The sequence below is a fragment of the Wasmannia auropunctata genome, unplaced genomic scaffold (genome assembly GCF_000956235.1).
Source record: "Wasmannia auropunctata unplaced genomic scaffold, wasmannia.A_1.0 LD334213.1, whole genome shotgun sequence".
In the NCBI taxonomy this organism is placed as follows: Eukaryota; Metazoa; Arthropoda; class Insecta; order Hymenoptera; family Formicidae; genus Wasmannia; species Wasmannia auropunctata.
The window spans coordinates 119,669-145,893 of record NW_012028677.1 but is presented as its reverse complement, the minus strand read 5'-3'; the positions used below and the strand labels follow the sequence as shown (position 1 = coordinate 145,893).

The following is a 26,225-nucleotide window of genomic DNA, read 5'->3' as shown; positions in this document are numbered from 1 at the left end:
CGGTGTATCGCGAGTACCTGTGGTGCTCTATACGAGCCTGAAAGACGGATAACGGACGGACAGGTGCGCCGCATTCTTTCAAAACAGCACTCCGCGGGCTGCATCGTCGCGACGATGGCAACGACGGTGACGAAGAGTAGTAGGACTCCTCCCGCTACGGGGAGTCCCGCGCACGAAACGCGAGAAAAAGAAACCGCGGACAAATACGTGCGGGAATGTCCGTGACCGGACAATCGAATTCGATGTCGGTTTGTGTATGCCGGGGAGCGTCGTCTCTCTCTTCGATTTACGCTGGCGATCGAACGAAATGAACGGCGGCGGACCGCGCGCGACGCCCGAAAATCCGGATGCTTTCACTCAAAGAAGCATTCAGCTTCGACATCGCTTCAAGCCCACCTTTTTGCTTTTGGGGACTCGCGAAAACTAATTTTGAAGCTGGGGAGATTAAGTTTGGAGCTCTTCGTGATGTTCTTCGTAAGTTCTTTAAAAAAAAAAAAAAAGAAAAAAAAAGAAAGAAAAAGATAGCGAGTTGGGACCCGTTGGAACCGGGCTGGCGGGCTCTTCGATCGCAGACATGAAAACGGGAACGAAAGGGAATTAGTAAGTGCCGGGAATAAGGAGTAAGGACAATGGCGTTCGTTTGCATATATTACAGAGAAAGCACGAGAGGCGCGAGAGGTATGAAAAATCTTCACGGTATCTTACGTCGTTGTACATTTCCAGGCCCGCAATCGCACGCGCCGTTTCGAATTCACTGACACGTGAGAATCATTGCCCAACCACAGTTTACAGCGTTCAGTTTCCGGTTCGATCTCAGAACATTTTTTTTTTTTTTTTTTAACGAGATTGCAGAGCGCGGGAAAATTGCGTTTGCATCCCTTTTTAAACTGGGATGTAAAAAAAATTTATAACGCTTTAAACGCTTCGTAAACCCTCTCGAGCCTGAAACGAGAGGATCGCGCGAAAGACAGACCGGACAGATCTCCGTGATCCTCATTAAGAACCGCAAACATTTAAGCGGAGCGTTTTGCTTTTTTTCCCCCTTCTCCTTATGTCTCGGGCTATCTCTTTGGTGGGCATGAACGGTTCCGGCAAAACCACGTCCCGCCGTCTGTTTTGCTTAACTTGATTTTTAGCTCACGGCACAGCGTGGGATGGAGACCTCAGTACCAGCTGACCTGGTTCCGATAGATCGATTTTGGCGCGACGCATCTCACGAGCGCATTCCTCAACTGCTGGTATCGCTGGTATCAGCCTCCAATATCTATCGCTTACAAGTTATTTTTGGTCATCACCTGCGAACGCGCAGGTATTATAGGGACGGTATTTTTTCTTCTTTTTTTTTATTTTTTTATTTTTTTTAACGTGGCACCAGAAAATTGGAACAGCCAATGTCATTTCACGGTTGGCAGAGAAACGCGCGGAGAGAAGAAGAGAAGTAATATTTTTACAATTTTTCCGTATACGGAAAGGGTATCCGGTAAATCGAGATCAAAATCGATCTGCGGAGTTTATAAGGCGAGGCCGATTCCGAGCAGAATGAGTTAGTGAAGTGGCTCTAAGTAGCGCTCGAAGGCTCTCCGCTTAGATCGAACGTGTTACATGAATGAAACCGGACGACGATGCTTAGCGGTGAATGTAGAACAAGTATGCGAAGTAATGCGGTAATGCTGGACGTCTATACGCGTATATAAACAACAATAATGGTATACATACGTATACATGTGTCCCACGTATTTCCCACGGATGTCGTAACTCTTAAGAGGAAAAGCCCAAATAAAGGAAACGCGAGTAATCTTTTTTAAATCGATTAACTGATATTATCATTCAACAGATATTAATATATTATTTGATCATTTTTTTCTATTCGATAGAATTTATTTGATTTTAATTTGTATGTCACGTAAAAGAACGATTTTACTGAAAGATCTAAAAATTTTGCTGGATACGGAGCTGAAAATAATTTCGTTGAAGCGTCCAAATAATTTGATTGGAAATTCAAACTGGTAGAATTAAAATATTTTACAGCGGTTCACTCATCATTTTTGAGTTTTTGACAAAATTGTTTTTAGATCTGTATCCAGTAAAACCTTCCAGCAGAATCGTTCTTTTCGTGTTCCATTGAATCAATGTTATATGGTTACAAATTAATAGGCATAATAATAAATAAATTAATATTAATTAATTCTATAAAATCGTGAATTGTTAACAAAATTCTATTAACTTTTTTTTTGTAATTTTTGTTGGGATCTTTTCCTGTTCATACTAAATTCTCTGATGGAAGATTTGATAATTTAATTACGGGATTCTTCATAAAATAAAATGTATAATTATCTTAATGATTGTTGACCGTATCTCTCTAATTGTAAGTGGATTTCTCTCTATATTCCACGTTATTTGGAGTTAAAAAAGTACATTTGTTTAGAAAAAAATAAAAAAAATAAACAAATTTTGGTGCAAGTATCCCTTTTGAGGGCGGCCACCGGCGGCAAGGAAAATATTGCACGCGTGCGTATAAAATTTATACATCGGATTTTAAAAATTGAATTTTTAGACTCGAGGATTAGTTTCTCCAGTTTTTCCTCTGACCTTTCGGGCGCAAAACCGGTGCGCGGGTCTCACTTGTTTACGTATTTTAGCTCGCGAGGGAATTGAATTTAAAATTTTTTTCGGAACCTGGGCTGGCCGAGTTGGCTGTCGGATTTCGACACGCATCTCCGCACGTCTCGTCCGGTTCCGCGACCGGTGCGTTTCTCGCGGGGCGTGTACCAGGAAACGGATCCCGGCCACGTTAGATCTCCGGGAAAGAAGAGTTCCGGAAGGAGCAGCACGAGCGTTGAATTCGTAATCCTCCCGGAATCGGGGATCGCGCCGTGTTTCCATGCGGCGCGAGAGAAGCCGAAGCGAGAAGCCTTCTTTGCTCACTCGCTCGCTCGCGTGCAATTGTCGCGCGCGGCGCTTACTTCGTGGCACGGTTAAGCCTTACGTTCACGATGCTCTCGGAGAGGTCTCGGACGGAGAAAGGAATTAACAACAATTTGAACAATTCAGCCAATTGACCAATACGATTAAGTTTCGCCTTTCCTCGTCCGGGATCTCTCGCGATTTTCAAACATCGTGCAGACCTAAAAAGCTTCAAGCCCGCACGCGTGCGGCCACCGGGGCGGCCTCGTGCGAACTCGCGCGAGACGCGTCACCGGCGCGGCGGGTGTCGAGAGGTGTCCGTTTTTTCGGCACGCGCGACCGAGCGTTACGCATCCATCCCCAGGACACGGAGCGAGGAGGATCACGGCCGCGATCGGCGAACCGGTTCGCGGCGGCGAGTAAAGAGGATCCGCCAACGTCGATCCCGCTAATGTCGATCCACCACGTCGCGCCGGCGGAATCCACGCGCATCGCGCGCACACGCACGCACGCACGCACGCACGCACGCATACATTCGCGCGAGCGGAGCGGAGCGGGAGAGCGACACGTAAGACGCGCGGCGCGGCGGATCCTCTTCGCGCCACGCGTTTGACGCCCCGAAGACGTGGCAGCGCGCTTCCACGCGCTTTCTTCACAGAGAGGTATACGTATGGGTATCGAACACTCACGCGGTTTTCTCTCCTCTCTGTCTCGTTCTCTTTCTCTCGCGTGCGGCCCGTGTTATCTCGGCTAGGAAATGTTGACCAGCGCCAATACAGATCCCTCGACGATCACAGACACCCTGGAGGAGGCCGTGCCGGGGCTTTTCCCTCGTGTAGGAATGAACCTTCCCGCGGTCTGCGGGATTTGGAGCGAATATCGGAACGACACTACTTCATTATTCTAACTTCACCGTCCCGGCGCGATAACGACATGCAGTTGGACCCTAACCGCGCGAATGGAATTCCGAGATCGCGGAAACTGCCAGGAGTCGGTCCCGACCGGACTCCCCGTGCGCGCGTGTAGAACGCAGATGCTCGCCACTCACCCGCGGGCCTGTGTGCGGAAAACGCGCCACGATGACGGAACGAGCGCGGCGCGTGGCTAGGCCGGGACGGGACGGGACCGATCGTTACACGCCTCCGGTACCGACTAGGGTTCGCCAGCCCGTTCCGTCGACATCGTCGGACCGATCGCGAGAATGGAGCAGGCGGGACGTAGATATAGCGTGCGCGCGAGAGACGGCCGCGGGTAACGCGCGCGCTCTCTCCTTCTCTCTCTCTCTTTCTCCCACCCTAGTTTTCTCTCTTTCTCTCGCCCGTCTCGCGAAACGGCTGGTCGATTCCACGCTGATCGGCCGCCTCGTCCCCGTCGATACGCACCTTCTTCTCTCCGGCGGTGACCCAGTGCTAACGGCGCTACGCAGGTGCAGGAGGAAGCTCGCGGGCGTGCATCGCCGACGTCCGTCGTCTCGCACTAAACGGAGGATACGCCTGGCATCGCGCGGATAACGAGGCGCGCGGCGCGGCGCGGCGCGGAACGATGCGGCGGAGCGGTGTGTGCGCGGAGCAAATGAGCGCGCCGAGGTTAGGGCCCGACTCTCGCCGAGAGTGGGGGACGACACCTGTTCGACGTTCGCGGCAGCGCCTTCGCGGATACGCCTCGCCGTCGCCGTCGCCGACGACGTGATCGGGGAAGAGAGTAATCGGTACATACATACACGCGGGGATGTTGCTGGCGGCGGCCGGATATCGGGAGTCGGAAAGCGCGAGCGTACGCTCCGAGATTTATCGACGCGACTCTCGGCGGCCTCGGCGCTGCTGTCACTCGCCCACGTCACTCGGCTCGCCTTCGGCACTCGCCGATTTATCTCTACGACTCGCGATTCTTTCCCTTTCTTTACAGATCGCAGAATCTATTTCAGTAAGTTGTTAATTTATAGAAAAAAAATCTGAGAAACCAGAAAATTAAAATTAGGTTTTTATCGAGTGAATTAATTGTAAATTACAAGCTGAGGCATTGATATAATATATTAATATTATTTTATTGAATATATACGGATATAATATTATATAATTACATTGAATTAAAAGAAAATTTTATGTTACCCAATAAAATATGTCAAATACGTGCAGATCGAGAAATACGTGAATAAGACTCGAAGAATTAGGATTAAGAGAATTTAAGATTATGAGATATACAAGACGTGACAATAAAATATAAAAAAGAATAATCGACTTTTAAATTTTAATTTTCAGTCATAAAAAACAGTTGAAACTCTGTTTCCAAACGTACGTCTGCATCTATTAATTAATAAATTAGTTGAATTATAATTAGAACAAAATTCTCGAATATATATATTTTTAGGTCAAATTCACGAGAGGCTAGGTATATCCTAGCCTTTGAAAAACCGCTGTGCGCGCTCGCGTTTACGCGGATCGCTCGCCAGATGGCGACGCCGGTCGGCCCGCTATATTGATCAAGTTAGATTTCGTGAGACGCACGTTGATAAGAGATCTCGCGAAAATTTTTCGATCGCACGCAATCCACCCGCGTGACGTGCGTGCCTGCGTGCGTGCGTGCCTGCGTGCGTGCGTGCCAGCGCGTGTGCGTGTGCGTGTGCGTGCGCGCGTGTGTGTACGCGTGCCCGACGTATCCGTCGCACGGTATCCCTTTCGCGGCGAAGCGGAATTCGGGCCCGCGCGCGTCTCGTCTCGTCTCGTCTCCCCCCCGGCGGTCGTCGCGGCGTCGTCGCGTAAATCCTCCTCCCTCGCCCATGACGTCACTCGCGAATTACACAAGCGTCATCGCTCAGTCTGTTGTGGAAAATTTCGCGGGGTTCATGGTGGCAGCGACGAGGTGCGTCGTCCCTTCGAGACCGGCCTCTCGTCTGTAACGCGGCGGCGACGGCGACAACGACGACGAGGCGTATTGTGACCAAAAGTGAGCGTTCCTCTCTCCCCTTTTTCTCTGTCTCTCTCTCGCGCTCTCTCTTCCTCTCTCTCTCTCCCAGCATCATCGTCCACCGATCATTGTCACGATCATCAATCCGTCGTTCATTCCAGCTACGTGCGAAGCTACGAAGCAAGAGAGAGAGAGAGAGACGGAGAGACAGAGAAATCTCCTGGCCGAGCCTGTCACGCGTCGTGTTGTTTATTGTCATGTCGTCCGCCTCGGACGACATCGGCGGCGTCGTCGCCGAGGCTCGTCGGCACTTTGACGCGGCGCGACGACATGTCGCCTCGCGTGACACTTCGCACCTGCCTCTGCGTCGCGCTCTCGCGTGACTCCTTAATCAGGAATCTCCTCTCAATCCGGTTATTCGCGGTGCATTCGTATATGTCATCTCCATGAACTGCTTCTCAGCCAAGACGTTGTTTCATCCACAATTACGTTGGCAAGAGAAAAAATTTTTTTTGTTACTCGAGATCATTTTCTTTGCGTAATAAAATGACATAATATTATGTAAGTTGGTGAATATTTTACGCACAAAAAAGTTCTGAATTATTCCATTTTGTGAAATTAACGTTTTTTATATCGAGTTGTGTGTTGAGCGATATATCTGGAGACAGTTTTCCTGTGAAAGATGTCAAATTGGTTGTGACACGTTTGTGATATTTCATTGTAGTATTTTACGTTACATGTGTGCTCGCTTAATGTTAAGTGTGTTTTTCTCTCACGTTGCAGTCAAAGTTCACCAGAGACTCTCCCTACGTCGTCACGATGTCTATGCAACAGTTCTGTTTGCGATGGAACAATCATCAACCAAACTTCATCTCGGTGTTTTCCAACTTGCTGAACAATGAGACTCTAGTGGACGTCACTCTCGCTGCCGAAGGCAGGCAGATACAGGCTCACAAAGTCGTCCTGTCAGCATGCAGCACGTACTTTCAGTCGCTGTTCACGGTGAATCCATGTCAGCACCCTATTGTCATACTCAAGGACATCAAGTTTTCCGACCTCAAGATTATGGTGGACTTTATGTATTATGGAGAAGTGAACATATCTCAAGACCAATTGCCATCCATCATAAAGGTAAAGCCAAAATGTTTTGTCTGAGTAATCAAACAGTTTGCTTTTACGCCTTGTTGATCTTCGATGAGTAACGCTGCTTGTTTGACAGACGGCGGAGAGCTTGAAGATAAAGGGACTCGCGGAAATGCACACGGCGTCATTAACTAAATGGCCAAGTGGAAGCAGTGAAACAGGCGGAGGGGATCGCGGCGAATCCTGCTCGCCAAGCCCGTCTCCGTTGTCTCCCTCTTTTCGCCGAAAAAGGTTAAGGAAGTCTTCTACTGGCTCGACGTCCGGCTCCGGTGACAAGCCAGAGGAAATGAATGAAATCACATTAGTGGCTACTAACATCGTCAAACCTGAACCCCTCATTGCGTCGCAAGAGAGCGGGGAGAATTTGAGGCGACCAGTAAACACCAGCACAGAATCTCAAGGCAGTATTGATGAAGATCAGATATCGATTGTAAGTAAATACGTACTCTTATATTACAATCACTATTTTTAAATGAATTGCAATGTTTTGTAATGTTTAAATAAATTGCAAGTTTCTAGGATTTGGCATTATAATGTAGCGTCTACAATAGCAGTCGTAAGTCTTTAGTTGTAAAAACTTGATCGATCACAGTCGAATGTGAGAAGGATAATTAACTATGATTGGTTAATTTCCTACGACTAAAGATTTACGACTCCTATTGTAGACGCTGGGTACAGGTGTAGAATAATGTTTCAATAACATGTGATATTTTTACATTTTAGATGAGTAATATGGAAACTAGTTCTGCTAATACGCCAGCCCAAAGTGACGGTTCTATTCAAGATGTAAGTCAACAGTCGGCAGGAAACATTGGACAAAGTTCTGTTTCTTCGCAACCACCTGTTCATCAAGGTAAGATATCGACATATGCTTTATGCTGTTTCATGATGTCAATCTCCATAAAATATTTGAAGGAGAGAGTCATTCAGATTAGCATTACTTATATAAGTAACTTATGTAAGTTACATATACACTACATATTATATACAGAGAAAAAAAATCAGTATTACGAATTAATATATAAAACTATAAAGGCAAATATTTTTACTACATTTTTTTGTGCTGCATGCATAATTTTGTACATGGCTGTGAATTGAAGCAGTTTTCCTTCACACATGTAGACGGAAATTGATTTTTAGATATGTTTCCCTGAATATTTTACATGTTTTTTGATTGTGTATCTTATTTTTATGTGACATATATTTTGCCTAGAATGCGCTATTTATATTATTAATTATATTCTATAAAATTAATTTCAAAAACTTTAATGCTTATCCTTATTAGACAGATATTTAAAGCGTATAATTGAGCTGTATACGTTTAAACGATCAGATAAGACTATACTATAAATTCATATATACATATATATCAAAAATAAAAATAGAAGCTTTTTCTATTTTCATATTTTGAAGATATATGATGCCTAGACTATTTATTTCATAAGATTTCCTTTTTGATTCAAATTAAAAGAGAAAAAGTTACATAATAAAGAATATATACATTCAAGTCTGATTACTTAATAAATATTTAATTTTTCCGTTTTTGTAAAAATAAGTTAGATAAAAAATTTTATCGATTATATAACAATGTTGGTTAATACAGCGTTAGTAATCTAGTTGGCTGTGTGCATAGGCGTAGTGTTATGAAAGTTTGAAGATATTGTTTTTAACTTAATGGGAAATGTCATGCGTGAATGTTTAGCTATATTATAGGTTTAATAATATAGTTTCTCTTTTGGTAGATTGTAAAGTATAAATCCACACAGAATGTTCCCCCCCGGCAACTTTTGCAAATTGCATGACACCTCCCCTTTAAGCAAATCTCTCCGACAATTGTTATTTGAATTATGCATACTGACTGTGGTGGGTATTTGAATTGCATGTCGATAAGCGAAAGTTACACACATTTATATGCTGGCACAGATGCGTTTAAATGTATTGCACAAGGAGAATCAACAGACGTTTGACATGAAAATAGAGCGAAATTTCAGGAATTGAAATTCTAATAATGCGAATGTGCAAAGAAAAGATTGTTTTTTTTTTTCATTCATGAAAGAAAGATCACCATGGTACACAGATACATAGCACACAGTATGTTATATTTCCCGAAGGGAATAGCATATCGGGCCTTTGACATTAACGGGAGTTATGTATGTGTGCCTTATTTTGCCCTGTAAATGTAACAAATGCCGTACACATATATCAGTATTTTCAGTATAAACAATGATGTGCTTAAAAATGTATCTGTGCCATGCCGCAACTCCATACTTAATACGCTCATATATCGTCTCTTCACAAGATTTTATTTTTAATATCTATCATCTTTCGCTTACTTAGCTTAGTATTGTTTTTCTACATATCATAGAATAAACTATTTTCTTTTTGATTAGATCATAATTTATGTATGCCTTGTTTTATATGAACAGATATGCCGATATACGACATTATTGGTTATTACTCATAGTTCAAGTTACGTTAATTAATATAGTATAATTATGTAAAAATTGCATCTTTTGAATTGAAGTTTTTGACGTGATATGCAAGTGAAAAAAAAATTTTGTGTGGGAGTACATTAATTATCAACGAATTGGACGATTCTTGATACTCTTACGTCAAGACGGATCTTTAAATATAAATCGGAATTAAAGACCATTTCTTTGCTTATTGTTTCTTTTGTAATGTTTCATAATATTACTCTCTCATATTACTCTTTCTCTATCTCTCTCTCTCTCTTTCTCTCTCTCTTTCTCCGACTTAATCATTTACCTTTGCCGTAAACGCAAAGCGGGTTAATAATTCCTGTGCTCTGACCAAAGATCAATCGGTCTGTTCTACAGGATTACAATGGACTATTATGGAGCACACATATCATCCGACACGTTTCGCTCTGTCCTCGTGTCAAACGAATCTGTCGATCCAAGCGTCGTCGGCGTTTACGACGCCCGAAATAACAGCATCCTCGACCATCAGCGATCAGTACTCTGGTACCAGCACGACTGGTTCCAGTTGCGCCCTGACGAACTATCCGAACTCCTCCCACGGGACGTTGCAGCACGCGTCGTCGGGCGGCCCCTCGCCATCGACGCAGTGCCCCAGTAACTGCCAGAGCCCCTGCGCCAGCCCGCAGACTGCGATTAAGAGGAAGCGCTCGACTAATCCGCAGGCAGACGAGAACTTTATACGCGCGCTCGACGCCGTGCGCTACGGTGGTATAGGGTTTTGCAAGGCGGCCAGGATGTTCGGCGTGAACAACCGAACGCTCTGGCTCGAGTACAAGAAGCGCGGCTACCCGAACAATCGGCCCAGCCTCAAGTCCCGCGTTAAGCAGGAGGTCAACTCCTCGCCGCCGCCCTCGGCGTCGGCGGCACCCCCGGCGCAGCCCATGAACTCGCAGAGCCCGACGCCCATGGGCCCGCCCACGACTCCGCACAGCACACACAACACACATAGCACGCATACCATGCTGACCAGCCACAGCCCCCACACAATGCTGAGTGGTTATATTGACAGGCATACGGACTATACCCTACCGAGCTCCACGATGCCGATCAATCTGCACGGCGTTAATTACAATGCCATGTGAACTGTATCCTATCCGGAAAGTCGCTTGTATAGACGAGCTTGAGAAGTAGTGTCACTTCTTCTCTGTCGCCTCTTACCCTCTCCTCTCCTCGTGTACAACTAAACCTACCGCGGCTACCTGTGTCAGTAACAAGATGTCAGTAGCGAGGCATTGAAAAGTCGAACGTTTTAATTTTTAGATATCTCCCCGCTTGGCTATACTCAGATTTTTTCGCCGTATTTCTCGCTGCCCGTGTCGCGTACACTCGACGCGAGATCTCTTAATTGTATAGGATCTATTCGGTCAAATATTTTTCTCTAGCTACAGACGATTTTTTCAAAGTATTTTGAATTCAATTTATCTTTCCCGAAAATTTTGATGTAAATTTATCAAAAATGCAAGCTTATAAATTGTAATCCTCTATAACGCACATGACATTAAAGTCACACATTCATATATGTATATTTTTAAGTCTTATTTCATTTTTTTACTTTAATTGAATGTACTATTTTATTGTATTGAAACATTCTGTACATATATGCAAATGTTGTATCCTATTGCTTACAAATTGTTTTTTTATATTTGAAAATTGAAAATTAATTGTTCATATTACATTTTTTTCAAACGTGAAAAGATAAATGAGTTATAAAGTGTTAAGTTTCGACAAAAGAGACTGAAAACACTTGTCAGAGATGAATTTCTAATTATAGCTAAAATATTGAGAAAATTGCAACATATGTAATTGCGATATTTATAACAGGAGAATTATTTTTACTTGCATCTTTCTAAAGAACGATTTTTTTTTTTAAACAAAGCAAAATAAAAATTCTTTCTGATATCTTATTTCTTCTGCACTATATACTGAAATCTAGATAATTTTATTTATTATAATATTTTAAGGATCAAATTGCCAGAAAAATTGGCACAAAAAATATAAAATATATTAATAATGTATATTGTAAACTATTAATTTTTTGATGATTAGATATTAATACTTTTATGCACAGAATAGTGAGTTAAATCAGTTGTGATGTAAAGAAAATACATAGTTTTAAAAAAGTTACGTAATTTGCAATGTACAGAATAAATAAGCGTCAAATATGATCGTTAAGCTAAAATCATCTGATTTCAAAAGTTCAATAATAAAACATTTTTGATATTTTAAAATGAGATTCAAATAGGACCTAAAGAAGGATTGAATTCAAATTCTTTAAATCATTTGTAACATAGAGAAAATTATTTGAGCTTTGATCTTATACATTCGATATTGATTGCGTTCCGAAATTCACGGCCAGTATTAGCTATTTCAAAATTTGCTGCACCATACTGCGACAGCATTGCGAAAAAATAATGACGTAATTTTGTCACCAAATTTTATTATAATAACATTGTAATTTTGTCATTAAATTTTGCTGCGACTGGACAAATTCAGTAATCACAGCATTAAATGACAAAGTAATATAGCAAACAATATATGCTTTATAAGTACAAATTTTAAATATTCTTTATTATTTAAAATATTCTGTTCTTATATTTCAATATAATTTTTTATTTGTTATCTAGCTAAAAGAAATTTAGATAATTAAAAAGAAATGATGTATAAAAAAAGAGAAGTTAATTTTGCTTGATGCAAAAATTATTTGTACAATATGACATAACAGGAAATACTTGATTTTTTGCGAACGCATGCAATATTGTTAATAAATTTAACTTTTTTGATATTTTTTTATTTTTTATTTGTAAAATATTTATTAAAATATTCAAATTCACAAAATTATTTGAAATTTATTATTAGTTTTACATGATACATGACAACTTTCGTTTTCTCTGTGTTAGTATTGTGCGCTTGTGAAAATGAAACGCTTGTATTAGTGCTTATACTCTAATGATAAGCACTAATACAAGCGTTTCATTTTCACAAGCACACAATACTAATACAGAGAAAACGAAAGTTGTCATGTATCATGTAAAACTAATTCAAATAATTTTGTGAATTTGAATATTTTAATAAATATTTTACAAATAAACAATAAAAAGATATCAAAAAAGTTAAATTTATTAACAATATTGCATGCGTTAGCGAAAAATCAAGTATTTCCTGTTATTTCATATTGTACAGACATTAGTCACATTGTTAATACTGTCAGTGAATAATAGGACACAATCGTTGTTTTGATATTAAGTTATTTGAATTTCTTTTTGTTTTCATATTTTCTCTTAATTTCTCCTTATGGATACGCGATTTATAATCCGAGCTGAATGTCTATAATGTGATAAATGAGCAGATTTATAGCGACGATATGCCGTGTCAGCAACTTCTGATATTTATAGCAGATTATTATCTGTAGTTTTTAGTCTTTTGTTACGTATTACGAGACATTACGAGTTGTAATTAGAATGAAGATTTCGGTATCGTCTAGAAACAGTGCAATTTCATTGCTTCGATAATTAGAATGCTACGGTATTGGTAATAATGAAATCGTTTGCCACTGCACCGATTACGAGTACGAGAGTCAGTCAATAATTAATGATAAATTTTGGATTAGTTTTCACGTTGGCTGTTTTTTTTTTACAATGTTGCGTAATGAAGTTCTTAAATTTACTTTTGATATTTCGTGATTTCATCAATTATCACTCTCTCGCAATTTGAATCATTTCCCCCAATGTTGCTGTTGCTAGAACAATTATTTTATTGATCAAGCTTGTCCTTTTATTTTTGAAGAACTTTATCCATATGTTTTGTTTATATTAACTGTTATTACACCGAAAATTTTATGATAAACTTTTGCCTCTTTGATCCCCTCAAATCATATAAATGTGACGACAGATTTTTGATCCTCAGTTTTCTTTAGTGCATTATTAATAAAGTTGCCACAAATTGTTGACATCTATCATTATTCAATATGCCATTTACTACATTATAAATGAAGTTATTATTATTGATCATTTTATACACACAATATTCAACGTTGGAAATAATAAAAATTTTATCGTTAATTATTCGCTGATCATCGTGGTCTATCGTATAATACTTGTACATAGTAAATTACGAAGCATATAATTAAAAATTGCGTTATCTGTATTTGCACGTGTGTGTTGGTACAGATCATTGCAGAAATGATCATTGTATAAGATTACGATGCACACACGGAGAGATAATTTATCAATACATGTATTACAATTATATATATATATAATATATATATTAATTGTTGCTATGTTGATAAATATATGAGAAACATCATAGATTTTCTATATACTTTCTTCTATACTTGGAAGTTTGTTTAATTTTCTGTGCTTTTTATGTTGTACACAAGAAATTCAGATATATTTTGTTACGCATTGTAATAGAGTATTATTTTGATATATTATTATTTTTTTCCCAGGTATTTACGTTTCTTTATCTGCTTTTCTGTTAATAAACATTGACGAAAACGTTATACTGAATAACGACGCAAACAAATGCAATTATATAATCGATGTATGAAATATCTCAGATCAAATCAAACTTCGTGAGAATAGTTCGATCATTTCGAAGCAAAATGTAAATTTAATGTGAGATATGGTCAGCTTTAGAGGAAGCGTACTCGTACATAAAAAGAAATGGATGAAAATATGTACATTATTACATCTGTTTTTCTGTTATGTTTAATTGTAATAATGTGATTAGTCTAATTTTATCCCTGCATCCCCACGGTGTGTAAAATATGGTAGATACTTGATACAAAAACAAATTGGTTTTTTAATATTAATTGTAAAATAAATGTAGGATATACACATACTATATATATATATACGAATTTTGTGAAGATTAATGTTCTTAATTTAGCTTGCAGGAACAACCTTTCTCTTATTTGTTATACTATTTGTTATGCATATTTAATAATTGACTTATTGGATCAGCAAAGTAATGCATGTATTGAGCACAAAAGAATGCGAACGGGCGTATATAAGATAATTATTTTGAATTTGTATCTCTTACTCATTATTTCTTTCTGGAAATCGCAATTGTTCGGTTACTGCGGAGCGAAGACAAAGCTGCTTTTTGCGCGAATATACGTTTGAGTGATTTAACTTAAATAGAAATTAGTTTATAATATATAATAAAATTAGCTGTTAATTGCACTGTTAAGAAGCATTTATACCCCTTATATAAACGATTGAAAAATAATTCAGAAGGAATAAAAATTATTCTAACAATTTGCAACAGAATGAGAGTCCTGCTTACTTCTCTTCAGTGTCTTGCGACCTTTTTTTTCTTTATTAATCATCCGAGCGAACAATTGATTATATGTTATTACATATTATTATAATTATCGTTGCTATTATCAATCCATCAGTTCTTTGCGAAGATAATTATCCGAAGAAGAAATGATTATAGTAATCAAAGCACAAAACGATTTAATTTTATGATTGTTCTTGTAATATATATTTATCTGTAATAATTGAACAATTATTTGAATCATTTAATCATTAATTTTTTTGTGTTAAGCATTATATAAAGTTAATGTATTCTCCGAATAAATCAACACTAAGGCGCAGTAATTCATTTTCAAGATATCAATCTTTATTGTTGAATGAAAACTAAGAATAAAAAAGACATCTTAACACGAGGTACTTTATACCTAAACGGTAATACATCGGTTCTTCTTGCCACGACTAAAGTCTGTTTATTTATTATTATAGTTCTTCATTGCAAGCAGACGCAAGTAACGAAAAGGACTCGGCTGTTGATCAGGCAGCCGCGTGTGAAGAAGGAGCCGAGCCACCTGTCGCCGGACGGCGAAACGGGCTCCTTCTCGCCGCACATTGTCTCGACCTCGATTCATCACGCCGCGCCGACGTTGAATCTTCCCCAGACGTCGAGGAGCTTCGAGGAGTCCCGTATATCGCCACCGCCGCACACCATGCTGGTGAGCCAGCCGAATCTGCTGACGGTGACGACGTCGCCCAACCTGCTGACGGTGCCGCAGCAGCCCTATCTGACGAAGCAGCATTCGCATCCGCTGCTGTCCAGCCAGCAGCCGAGCACGTCCGGGACGTACTGGCGGCAGCACTCGCAGCCGGAGCTGCCCGGCAGGACCACCAGCCCCTCGATCGTGATCGAGCCGGCGCCCGTCCTCAAGACGGAGGAAGAGGGATGCGAGGAAGCCCCGACCCCGGCCACGTCGGCTATCGTCTCCGAGCTGGGTACCAGCGGCGGTAGCGGCATTTCCGGCGGATTGAGAGTGAAGACGACGGAGCTGCGACGAACTTCCTCGTCGCCACAGGTAAAATATCTTGGACGCGCGTTTCGTTAAATCGAGATCGAACGGACAAATAGACAAACATTCGCGTGAAGAAATCGCCGAAGTTATTATTTCGTACATCCAGACATTAATAGTTTAATTACAAGGATACGAAGGGTACAAAGATCGATTTTAGTCAAAGGGTCACAAAGATCGACGTTAATCGGTCAAATTTATAGTATATGTGAGGATGTAAAAAATTTAAGAGACACCCCGACTTGAATATTAATTTATACACCATATCAAAATATTAAATGATTAATATTCGAAGAATTGAATTCTGGTTTTAACTTGTTTTATTGCGGGCTGTGGCGGACTGATGCAGAATTTTTTCTTTCTCTGTATATTTGGACAATTTATTATTTAGCCTTAAAATTGCAACGGGTCTTATCAAAGGAATTAAATAAATATATAATAATCTACTTATACAGACGAGCAGTAGCAGAGAGCCTCGCGAAAGCATGGGGGATCAGCGATTAGGTCACTGTCCGGTGTTGCGTCAGGGTCCAGCCTTAGGTTGCAATCATTGCTGGAACACGATAGACGCCCACGGCAGAATACTCCGTAGGAAGACCAAGTATCATTGTCCCGAATGCCAGATCAATTTGTGCATCGTGCCGTGCTTTCAGGAGTATCACGAGCAGCGGCGCGAGCTGATCACCAAATTGAAACCCTTACCAAAAACTAGTTCCGTTTAAATCTCCTCCCCCTCCCTCCCCTCCCCGATTTCATTATGTACTTTGTTTTCAAAGTAATCGTTACTTATTGGATTACCTGTTGAAGCACACGCTTTAATTGTGTGGAAATTCAACGTGACGACGACGGAATCGTCCGTCGTTGGCGTGTGACATTATTTTTCTCTTGTACGACGATGTGAGTTATCAGATTGATATCGTTTACCAAGACATCATGACTTGATATATTTTCGTAATACATTTTACAGCATCTGACATATAATTGTCGAAGTAGGCGAAATCATCGCAATCTCGCAATTTGACGATACAAATATTTATAATTGTGTGCATTGTGAGTTTTCCCGTTCTCTGTTAGTGCTTCAGTAATTTTTGTGACCTAGTCACATTTTTTTAGTTAAGTTTAATCTCATCAAGAAACCTTTCGCTTTTATCAAAAGCAAAGACTCTACTTTGTGAAATTAGTATAAAATATTATTACAAAAAAGTTTACTTTAACGTAGATATGAAAAAATTAATATATATTTTTTTTTTCATGCTGTTTTATAAAATTCATGACAAAAGTGATGTATCGAGATTGGATGCAAGATTATTACTTTGGAAAATATGTAGATAATTATTGCAAAGCGCAGCATTTTATTATTATTTATATATTTCAGAGCATATTAAGAATACAAACGTTCGTTTATAGAAAGGACTTATCAATTTAGATAATATCACGAAAGTAAGTGTGATATATATAGGAATATTTAAAATTATTTTTAAGATAATTCAGGTTATTTTCATACGAATATATATATAAAATTTGATTATTTGTGCGTATTAAAATCGCACATATCGTACGTATAAAAATCGCAATCCATCTAAACTCTGTGACATTATATAATTTGACACTATCTAGATTAATAAGTTTTATCTTTTTATACAGGACGTTTTGCATAATATGCAAACAAAATTTAGAGATTAATTTAGTGTACAAATAAAATAATTTATATGAATATTTTTATCTTATTCGAGTCTGCTTACGAGTTACGTATGTTTTGTGTTGTACATACAACTTTTGTCTTTTTTTCAAAATTATTTTTATTTAAAGTGAATCACTTCGAATAGGTTTCGAGTTATCGATTTTTCAGAATTTTATTTAAAGACAAAAATGATTGTGACTCGGGAACAAAGTCAGATTGATTACGAACTGACGCTTTTTACCTGAACAATTGTTTCTTCTGAAATACTCCCGTGTATGCGTATATGAGAACATAATGTATTGTCTATATTTTATTGCAAGTGTATTCTAACTTCACGCGTATTGTTCGCATGATTTTCAATGTAAACGTATTTGACGTTAATTATTTTTCCAAATATTTTCCATCTTTCGTCCAATCACGCTACACCGCATGATCTCAAAATATAAGGACCCCTCTCGCACTATGTCTGTCTCTCCTCTCTCTGTCTCTCTCGTGTGTACGAATGCATCGAGATAATAATTTCTCTCGGCGACGACACGCAGACACTAATTTTGGAGACCATGAATTGCGAGATGGAATTGCAAAAGAAAAAAAAAGGAGGAACGAAAGGTAGAGCCGGCCGAAAACAGACGCGGTGGCCGCTAAAACGAGAGCTTTGGCACACGTGCAACGATCGAAATTCGGTGTACTTTTATAAATCACTTCCTACCATTCGCAGGTCCACCCCTATCGCCACCTGTAACGACATCCCGCCGTTAATACGTCCATAAATTTGTCGTCGTTCGTTCCACGTGCGATCGAACGTGGGACGCGCGCAAGTCTCTTCCCTCAACACGCGAACATTAGGATTGAAAAAAAAGAATGGTATAAGCGAGATTCATGCTGTCTACAAGTATATATTGTACAGGTGTATATATACATACATATATGCTATATATTCCAAATTTTTTATTTAATATTTATATAACAAAAAGTTTTTTAAAATAAAAATTGTGACCGCTATATAAAAACCGTGACCGCTATATAAAATAGTAGCACACGTGCCATTATTTATGTTCGCAAAAAACTACAAGCATATATTTAATTAAAAAACGTACAAATGTAGGAAAAAATAATGGCATCTTGCGATAATATATTTTTTTCTAAATTTAATAAATTTGATGAGCGTACAACTTTTCACAAATTGAGAATGATTGCCAATAACGAAAAACACTGATTTTATCGTATATCTTTCTATTTGAAGCTTTTTTTAATTTAGCGACTCTCAAACAAAATGTTATTTTCTTAGGGGACATTTCGCCTCTATCGAAGGATAGATTTAGTTTCAACGCGATTTTTGGTGATACATTTCTATCAAGCTTCTCCGCTTGTACTAACTCTTTTTTTCTCTCCTTATCTCCCGGGCCAATTTTCGCCTGAAATTCACCTACTATTTGTCATCCAATCCCAGATTCTGAGCATTTTTTTTATGTGTGTGTGTGTGTGTGTATGTGTGTGTGTCTCGTGCATTTATCGCGAAGAGCGTCGGAAGTGCCGACACGTGTCGCGAACAACGGGACGGCCGTAGAAGTGACCGTGTAGAAGATTTTTCTCCACGGGGGAGAGAAAAGTCGTGGTGATGGATTAGGCCGGATTCGTTCCGGCCATTTCGATAAATCACGATTTGCGAGGCGGACAGATGAGGATCTCTGCCCGCGACCTGTGCCCCCTCCTCCCCCTGACACCTCCTTTGCGAGCAGCGAGCAGCGTTCGCGCACTTTGTATATGTAAAGATGTTGAAACTTGAAGATGTAGAAATACGTGCAATATATTTTTCTCGGCATTACAGATGTATTATATGCGCAAGCGTTATACCGATTAATCATATTTTATGTAAATCTAGCCTGAGAGATTCGTAAATTAAAATAAAATAATGTGACATCACAACAGCGACGCCCGAATTAATTATCTCCCGCATTAGATCATTTCAAATTCATCTGATGCACAAAGTAGCTAATCGAAATATATTATCACGTAATATCGTTTAACAGATGATTGGCCAATTGAAAAAAAAACGATTGTCAAAACAAATTGCTATCATTTTATATTTCCCCAAAAAATTGCTGTCAAAATATACTTTATCCATCATAATTTTTCCTCCTGTGATCCAGGAGGAAACTCGAAAGAGGTCATAGATAGTAGGAAAAAGATGCAATTTAGCTTAGCCACAATATAGATAAAAATACATTAAAACATGGATTAAAAATGTAGGTAAAATCATTAAATCATTAAATATAAATAAAAAATACTGTTCAGGTCGACAATCGGGAAGTTGCTTTCCAACGAACGCGAACAGAACGAAAAAGCAGCGTGATATTAGCTACAACTGCGTTAACCGTGGCGAAAGAATAATATTAATTAGAAGCTGTTCACCCGATGGAAGGAGGCCGCCGCCGGCTTCTTTCCCCACCGCGCGGGCGGCCACGCCGAATCTTCGAGCAAATCGTTACTCGCAATAAATCCGCGAGGGTCGACTTTTTCCCCCGAGTCGGTCGCCACCACCGGCCGCGCCGGCGGCGGCGTCTCTCCTTAGCGGCGGCCGCGTCCGCGGAATACGGGGTCAGCCGTTTCTTCTACGCGCAAGCTGACGCCACCGCCACCGTCGTAACGGCAGTAACCCCTCGTCGCATAACGCGCGAGACGGAAGAGCCGTCATCTTGAATCCCCCAAAAGCCGCGGCGATATTGTACGCGCAGCCGGTGCCCCGTCGACAGCTGGACCCCTCGTCTCTCCGGCTTCACGCGCTCTCTCTCTCTCTCTCTCTCTCTTGATAGAAACGAAAGTCACCGTGCGGATTAATCGCTGGCGAAAACCCCCCCTCGGTACACGGACGCAGCTCGTGGGAGGTCAATCTTGTTAGGGCGACAGAGCATATCACGCGGACGCGATCCGCGGCAAAGCCGACGGATACGCGTGTTGCACGCGTCCTTTGCATCTCAGTACCATCCTCGACGCGGGTGGCAGGGCGCTTTAAAGCGGACGTCTCATTGTTATATTATCGTATTGATTGACTAAGCTCTTCGCAAGTGCCTTCAAACGGATTGATAAAATTACGAAATATTAAGAAAAGTAATTCCTAAAATTACTCGTACTTATTATAGCTTTTATAATTAATATATTATCGTTTTTTTCATATTGTATCTGTAGCTTATATTGTGGCTTGATGTCATGATTGTAATTTATTTTGTATAGCTTTCTGTGTATTTGTAATTGCATGCAAAGAAACAAGGGATCGTTAATTAAAATTAATTACTTTTACTTTGCAAAGATGTAATCTTGTTTAAATTAGAAAGAAACGATGTTGGTGCATTATTTTTATTACTTTATTTAGTACTTTATTCTTAAAAGTGTCAAACGAAAGTGAAAGCTTACAGATTATAAGGTCAAAAGTAAAACTTACGACTAAATTAAATTGTATATTTCTTTGTCATTTTGAAACGATAATCGAAATGTTTATAAATTATTGTAAATTATTAATCTAAATTCATAAATTTGGAGAAAATGCGTGAACTGAAGAGGTATCTTAGTTATTTATTTATATTTTATTTTTATCTTATATAATTGTCTCAATCTCAATATTTTAATCTTTACGATACAATTATTAAGTAATTGAACAATAAAAAGTTGCATTACGATAACACCAACGATACGTAAAAATAACTAAGATTTGACAAATAGAGGAATTAAAACAAAATAATGTCAAACTCATACAGTGAAACTGTTATAAATAATATAAACGGAAAGAAAAAAGTGTTTAACAAAATATGACTTTGAATATGATTTTAAATCGATGCGAATTCAGACTTTGCTAAGCATTAGAATTTAAATGTTCAAGATAGATCTTTAAGGTTTTACGCATCTGTATCCTAAAGAGAGATCTACTTTTTAATTACTTGAGCATTAGAAGGAACTCTCGGACTCTTAGAGGTACGAGTAATATTTATACAAATTGAAAAGTTTTGAACACAACAGTCAAGAAGTACGCGCGAAAATTAGTCTAATGCCTTTTTAAGTCATATTTAATTCTCCCTATTCCATATCCATCTCTCTTTCGCTCTTTATGCATAATCGCATTATGCCAGCATAGGGTCCGCGTTCCGACCTCCCTTCTTCTCGTCCCTTCTTCCCTGTCCATCGTTTTGTTCCTCCTGTGTATAGAAGCGGGGCGGAAACCCGTGGCGATATCGCCGCATTGTGATGCAATGCACCGTAGAAAAAGGAGCAAGCTGCAATTTCAAAGGCGACAGACAAAAACAAACACCGCGATGATGACGTGTCATGCAAAGATAGTTTGTTCCGAGGTGCAAATTAAATAGCAGAAAATGGGATATTATTTGACGAATAAAAAAAAAGGGGAGAAGTTTTGATCAAGTTAAAATATTTGATAAAGTTACCAATAATTTGTTCAAGTTATGAGGGTCCATTTGAAAGTATAATTTGTAAGCAAGAGGTAGGGCTCTGTGTGAGTCATTATATTAATAATAGTAATTAACAGGTGGATTCGCAGACTGAGAGACACTTTGCGACGGTGCCAGAAGAAATATTATGCACTACAAAAGGACTCATTTGCAAGAGAATACAAAATATTGCTATTCCTTTTTACTCGACGAAGAGAGTTCTATAAAAACAATTGCAAAACATGTAAATATATCTCAATATAATACGTATAATTTATGTTGTCGATAGTTTTGAATTTTTAATGTTTGGCTTCTTAATTAAGATTACTAAAATCAGAGTAAGGAGAATGTACAAATCGTATAATATAATTATAATAATATATTTTTATTGTAAAAAGAATTAAAAAATCTAAATCTAGTAATATGTTATCAAAATGTTATCAAAATTATAATATATTAAATAAAGTTTCTTGTTGTACGCACAGTAAAATATATGCATGTCATACTTTTATTAGATATTTATTAGAGATTTAATAAACAAATTCTTAAATAAAATTCTTAAATAAATTTATCAAAAGATTTTTCCAATTATAAATTTCAAGAAATTTGTGTTCAGAATTTAATTTACTAATACACTCTAACAATTACAACTTGTTTTATGCAAATAATAATTACGCTTTTATAAATAATAAATTATTTCTCTATTTAATAGCAAATTTATAAGTACATTTTTTACTAAAATCAATTAATTATGAGCTATGTACAAATTTGTATGATGTTACTATTACTGAAAGTATGCCATGAATAATTTCTATCATTATTAATATTTGCACACTACTCTTACTTGATTAATTTTTTAAAATAAAGATTCCAAAGACGACAACAATTTACACTTACCCGAAATATATAACAGCAACACAAGAATAAAATATCTAAAATAAAAATACCAATAAAATAAAATATCACTGAGACATCTTCGCTTGGAGGAAGAAAAAAAAACGACGAGGGTATATTGGCGAAGAACGAATCGTAAGCGAGGACGAGGCAATGAATAAATGTTATCCCTGATAAAGGACACTTAATTTACGCGAAACATTAACATTGAATGAACTTTATCTGTATTCGGAAGTTCGGGCCAAGTTGGCGTTTAAGTAAGATAAGGTTAAAGGTTATTGTTCGCGAAGAACGGTAAAAGAGGCTTCCTCGCGACGGCGAAGCCATGCGAGTCCTCGCGGCCCCGCCCTCGGCGCCTTTGATATTCCACCCCCGATCAGCTGACATGCGCGCTGGGAATATTTGATAAGGGTGCTCAACCGCCCGCCGCCCGCGCGCTCGCCCGCCAACGATCGCGTCGTGCATGCATATGCATGCGATCGATAGAGATATATATTTTCGGATCGAAGGTGTTTCATTACGGTGTTGTAATAACGTATCGCCATCCACGCGGTATTTGCAAAAGCAATCGGACGCTCTTTAAACTGCAGGCTAACGTTATTGAATCTAAGCTTCATTTAAGGCCTAAAATTGGAGAGCGGTGTATACGCGGTAGAATGTCCGTTCCGCGAATTAATTTCCTCTTCAAAAGGGAGAATCTGACAATTGAAGCTGAACACCTTTCTATTTTTCATTTCATTGAGCTTACATTTTTTTTTTATTTTTAAAACAAAAACCGCAAGAATCTGCTGATACTATTTTACTTTTAATCTATATAGAATTGAATTAATATGTATAATAATTGGATTAATATAAAAAAATTAAACTGTAAAATGTATCATGGCGATAACCGATAAAAGCGGTATATGTATACTTTCAACTTCTTTTATCTCGCTGATTTTAATTTGGCTTTATTTTACGTCCGTGCGTGCACTTTTTTAAACTCAAATTATTCCAATAATAGAAAGAAAATTCTCAAAAATAATTATAAGAGGTATATAGATTGAGATGTAATTACACATCGATTACACGTGAGAATAATATCTCTTATATGTTCCCTTTCCTTAATGCCGCGTAAAAGCCGCGTACGTCGGGAACACTGCCGCACGTTAATGTTCCACGACGAAATTGCGGACGCGATAAGTCATGCGGTAATATCTCGGCAGGTCAATAAATCAATTGCCCGTAGCTCTTCGAACGGGACATTAGGAATCTGTAAAGCACCGTGTGGACACAGCTGACAAGTCGCGGCGATTACCCTCGGCAGTACTAACGCGCTATTACACAGTTTTAATATTGACATTACTATCGATTAGCTGTACCGGCCTGGTTCGTCAAATCGTACGTCCGAATGCACGTGTCCGTGTGCTTCCGTCATGCATCTCCGACCGAGGCCAAAGATTAATGTCGAAACAAACATCGATGTATGATGCTGAGCGAATGAGTCGGGCATGCAGTTAGGAGAGACAGTACAAGATTGATAATCTTCTAATTGGTGCACTTGCAAACCAATATTTAATATTATATAAATTGTTACACTTCTATCTTTGATATTTTATTATTTTAACATAATTTTACTGTCATTCAAGTGACAAATCATGTAGACACAGTTGTTACTTCACAATTTGTCAATTTCACATCTAATATATAAATTTATTCTATTTAATAATAAAAAAAAATATATATATATAAGAGGAAAGAGGCACCCTGTACCGAACAATGTTAGCATCCCTTTACTGCCGATAGATGATAGTTACTTACAGTGCCCATTTAAACAAGTGTCTGCCTTTGTGAAACGTAATAAGTTTTCCGCTTCTTTGTTCAGCCAATTAAAAGCTATTTATGGGTAAAGGTGTATTGAGTGTTAGATCAGTGCTCTTAATCATTTTCCACTCTATCTGTTGTTTTACTTGATGAGTTAATTAGTATTTATTTGTCCTTATATTATATATTTATTATTAAGTAAAATAATTAGTATATACACAATAATAAAACAATTAGAAAGCGTTATAGAGTGATTATAGAGTGATTTTACATATCATAAAGTATGACTTACTCGCAGTACCGGACAATAGCAGTTTTTTCACTACCGTAAAAGAAAAATCTTAATATTTAAAATTTATATTTTTTATTTGTAATCGCTACTAAAATGGTAAAATTAAAGAAAAATGGTTATAAGAAAATATGAAAGATGCCATTAATGAAGTCATAGAAGGAGCAATCAGCATCAGAGGGGCCACTTCATAATTTTCCGTTTTTTTTAAAGTATACTGGAATTAAAAATATTAAAATTGAAAAAGAAGTTCACACAACTTCTGAAATGAATTGTTTAAGGGAATCTTCGGAACATACTGAAGGCCAAATATTTTGATTGTTCAAAATTATTTGAGAAATTAAAAATATGTTTCTATTTTAATAATCTTTTATAATTTACTAAAAAAAATTATTATTTTTGTGTTTACGTATCGTTTAAAACGTTTATCTGTTGTTTATACAAAATTATACATATATTATTTTGTTGCATGGTATTGAGAAGTTTGAGATGTGTAGTTTTCATGAAATTTTATTTTTATCTATACTTAAACGTTTATTTATTTACGTACTTTTTTCATGAATACTGTTTCTATACTTTATTAACTATATGCTAAAAGTAATATATTACTATTCCTATTTTCCTATTTTCTAACTAATTCCTATTTTCAATTCCTTTCAAATTTGAGAAAACCTTAGGTCTGATACTGGGCGCGTTTCCCCTATAATTAATTGAAACATATATGTGAAACTTATTAATGATGACAGTATTTTTTCTTTTTTCCAACAAGTAAAGTATTTTACCATTTTGGAATAATAATAATAATAATAATAATAATAATAATTTAATGGCTTTTTTATTCTCAACATAGACATTTGTGAATATTGTTTAATATGGTATTTATACATTTAAATTCTGCATTTTTGATCGATACTAGAAAAAATAGCAAAATACTTATATGCAGACGACATATTCTCGTGTTGCTTTAGATTTTTGTTCTTTCATTTTAGAATGCTTCATCAGGTGCATCTTTTGTGTCTATCCTAATAGGCACATCGAGAAATCTGCTGAAAGCATTCGTTTGACCAACCGTATTGTTATTGGAATGCGATTTATAGATGTGCGGCTAGCGCATCGTAGACATCACCCTTTCCTTTCCCGAGGAGAGAAGAGCACACACACCGGCCGTTATAACGCATCGTCGAGTCCATAGAAATAAATCCTACTCTCACGGATTCTATACAATACGTATGGTACGCTCTTCGCACGAGTGATCCACCATTACTACCATTCATGCAGGAAGCCTCTCTGTGTTTGACCACAAACTGTTTTAATCCCACTGTTACTCCTATTTGCGTTTTCAAAT

General features: G+C 38.4%; 2 protein-coding genes across 7 annotated transcripts in view; one reads left to right on the top strand and one right to left on the bottom strand.

Moving 5' to 3' along the window:
- The window catches only part of LOC105459064 (polypeptide N-acetylgalactosaminyltransferase 5), a 22,446-nt gene extending 18,032 nt beyond the window's left edge, over nucleotides 1–4,414 (bottom strand). For 2 of the 3 annotated variants that reach the window (XM_011704747.1, XM_011704750.1), the window contains exon 1: nucleotides 4,287–4,414. The gene's annotated coding sequence lies outside the window, so the exon portion shown is untranslated. Of the gene's footprint in view, nucleotides 1–3,593; nucleotides 3,746–4,286 lie in introns of those variants that run through there. The other variant, XM_011704749.1, reaches the window with a different exon arrangement.
- Nucleotides 4,415–5,542: 1,128 nt separating this feature from the next.
- On the top strand, nucleotides 5,543–17,433 carry LOC105459063 (protein tramtrack, alpha isoform). Of its 4 annotated transcripts, none has more exons than XM_011704743.1 (6): nucleotides 5,543–5,847; nucleotides 6,592–6,939; nucleotides 7,028–7,381; nucleotides 7,675–7,804; nucleotides 15,200–15,783; nucleotides 16,233–17,433. In XM_011704743.1, exons 2-6 carry the CDS (start codon nucleotides 6,628–6,630, stop codon nucleotides 16,497–16,499), a joined length of 1,647 nt encoding a protein of 548 aa, XP_011703045.1. In that variant the 5' UTR covers nucleotides 5,543–5,847; nucleotides 6,592–6,627; the 3' UTR covers nucleotides 16,500–17,433. The 4 variants fall into 4 exon arrangements, with proteins under 4 accessions (XP_011703045.1, XP_011703046.1, XP_011703044.1 ...); XM_011704744.1 differs by having other exon boundaries at nucleotides 5,543–6,369; XM_011704742.1 differs by having other exon boundaries at nucleotides 5,543–6,939.
- The last annotated feature ends 8,792 nt before the right edge of the window (nucleotides 17,434–26,225 follow it).

Coding starts and splice junctions, on each gene's coding strand:
- LOC105459063 (XM_011704743.1), top strand. CDS start 6,628: ATGTCTATGCAACAGTTCTGTTTGCGATGGAACAATCATCAACCAAAC. Junction 6,940..7,027: donor AATTGCCATCCATCATAAAG/GTAAAGCCAAAA, acceptor CTTGTTTGACAG/ACGGCGGAGAGCTTGAAGAT. Junction 15,784..16,232: donor GAACTTCCTCGTCGCCACAG/GTAAAATATCTT, acceptor CTACTTATACAG/ACGAGCAGTAGCAGAGAGCC.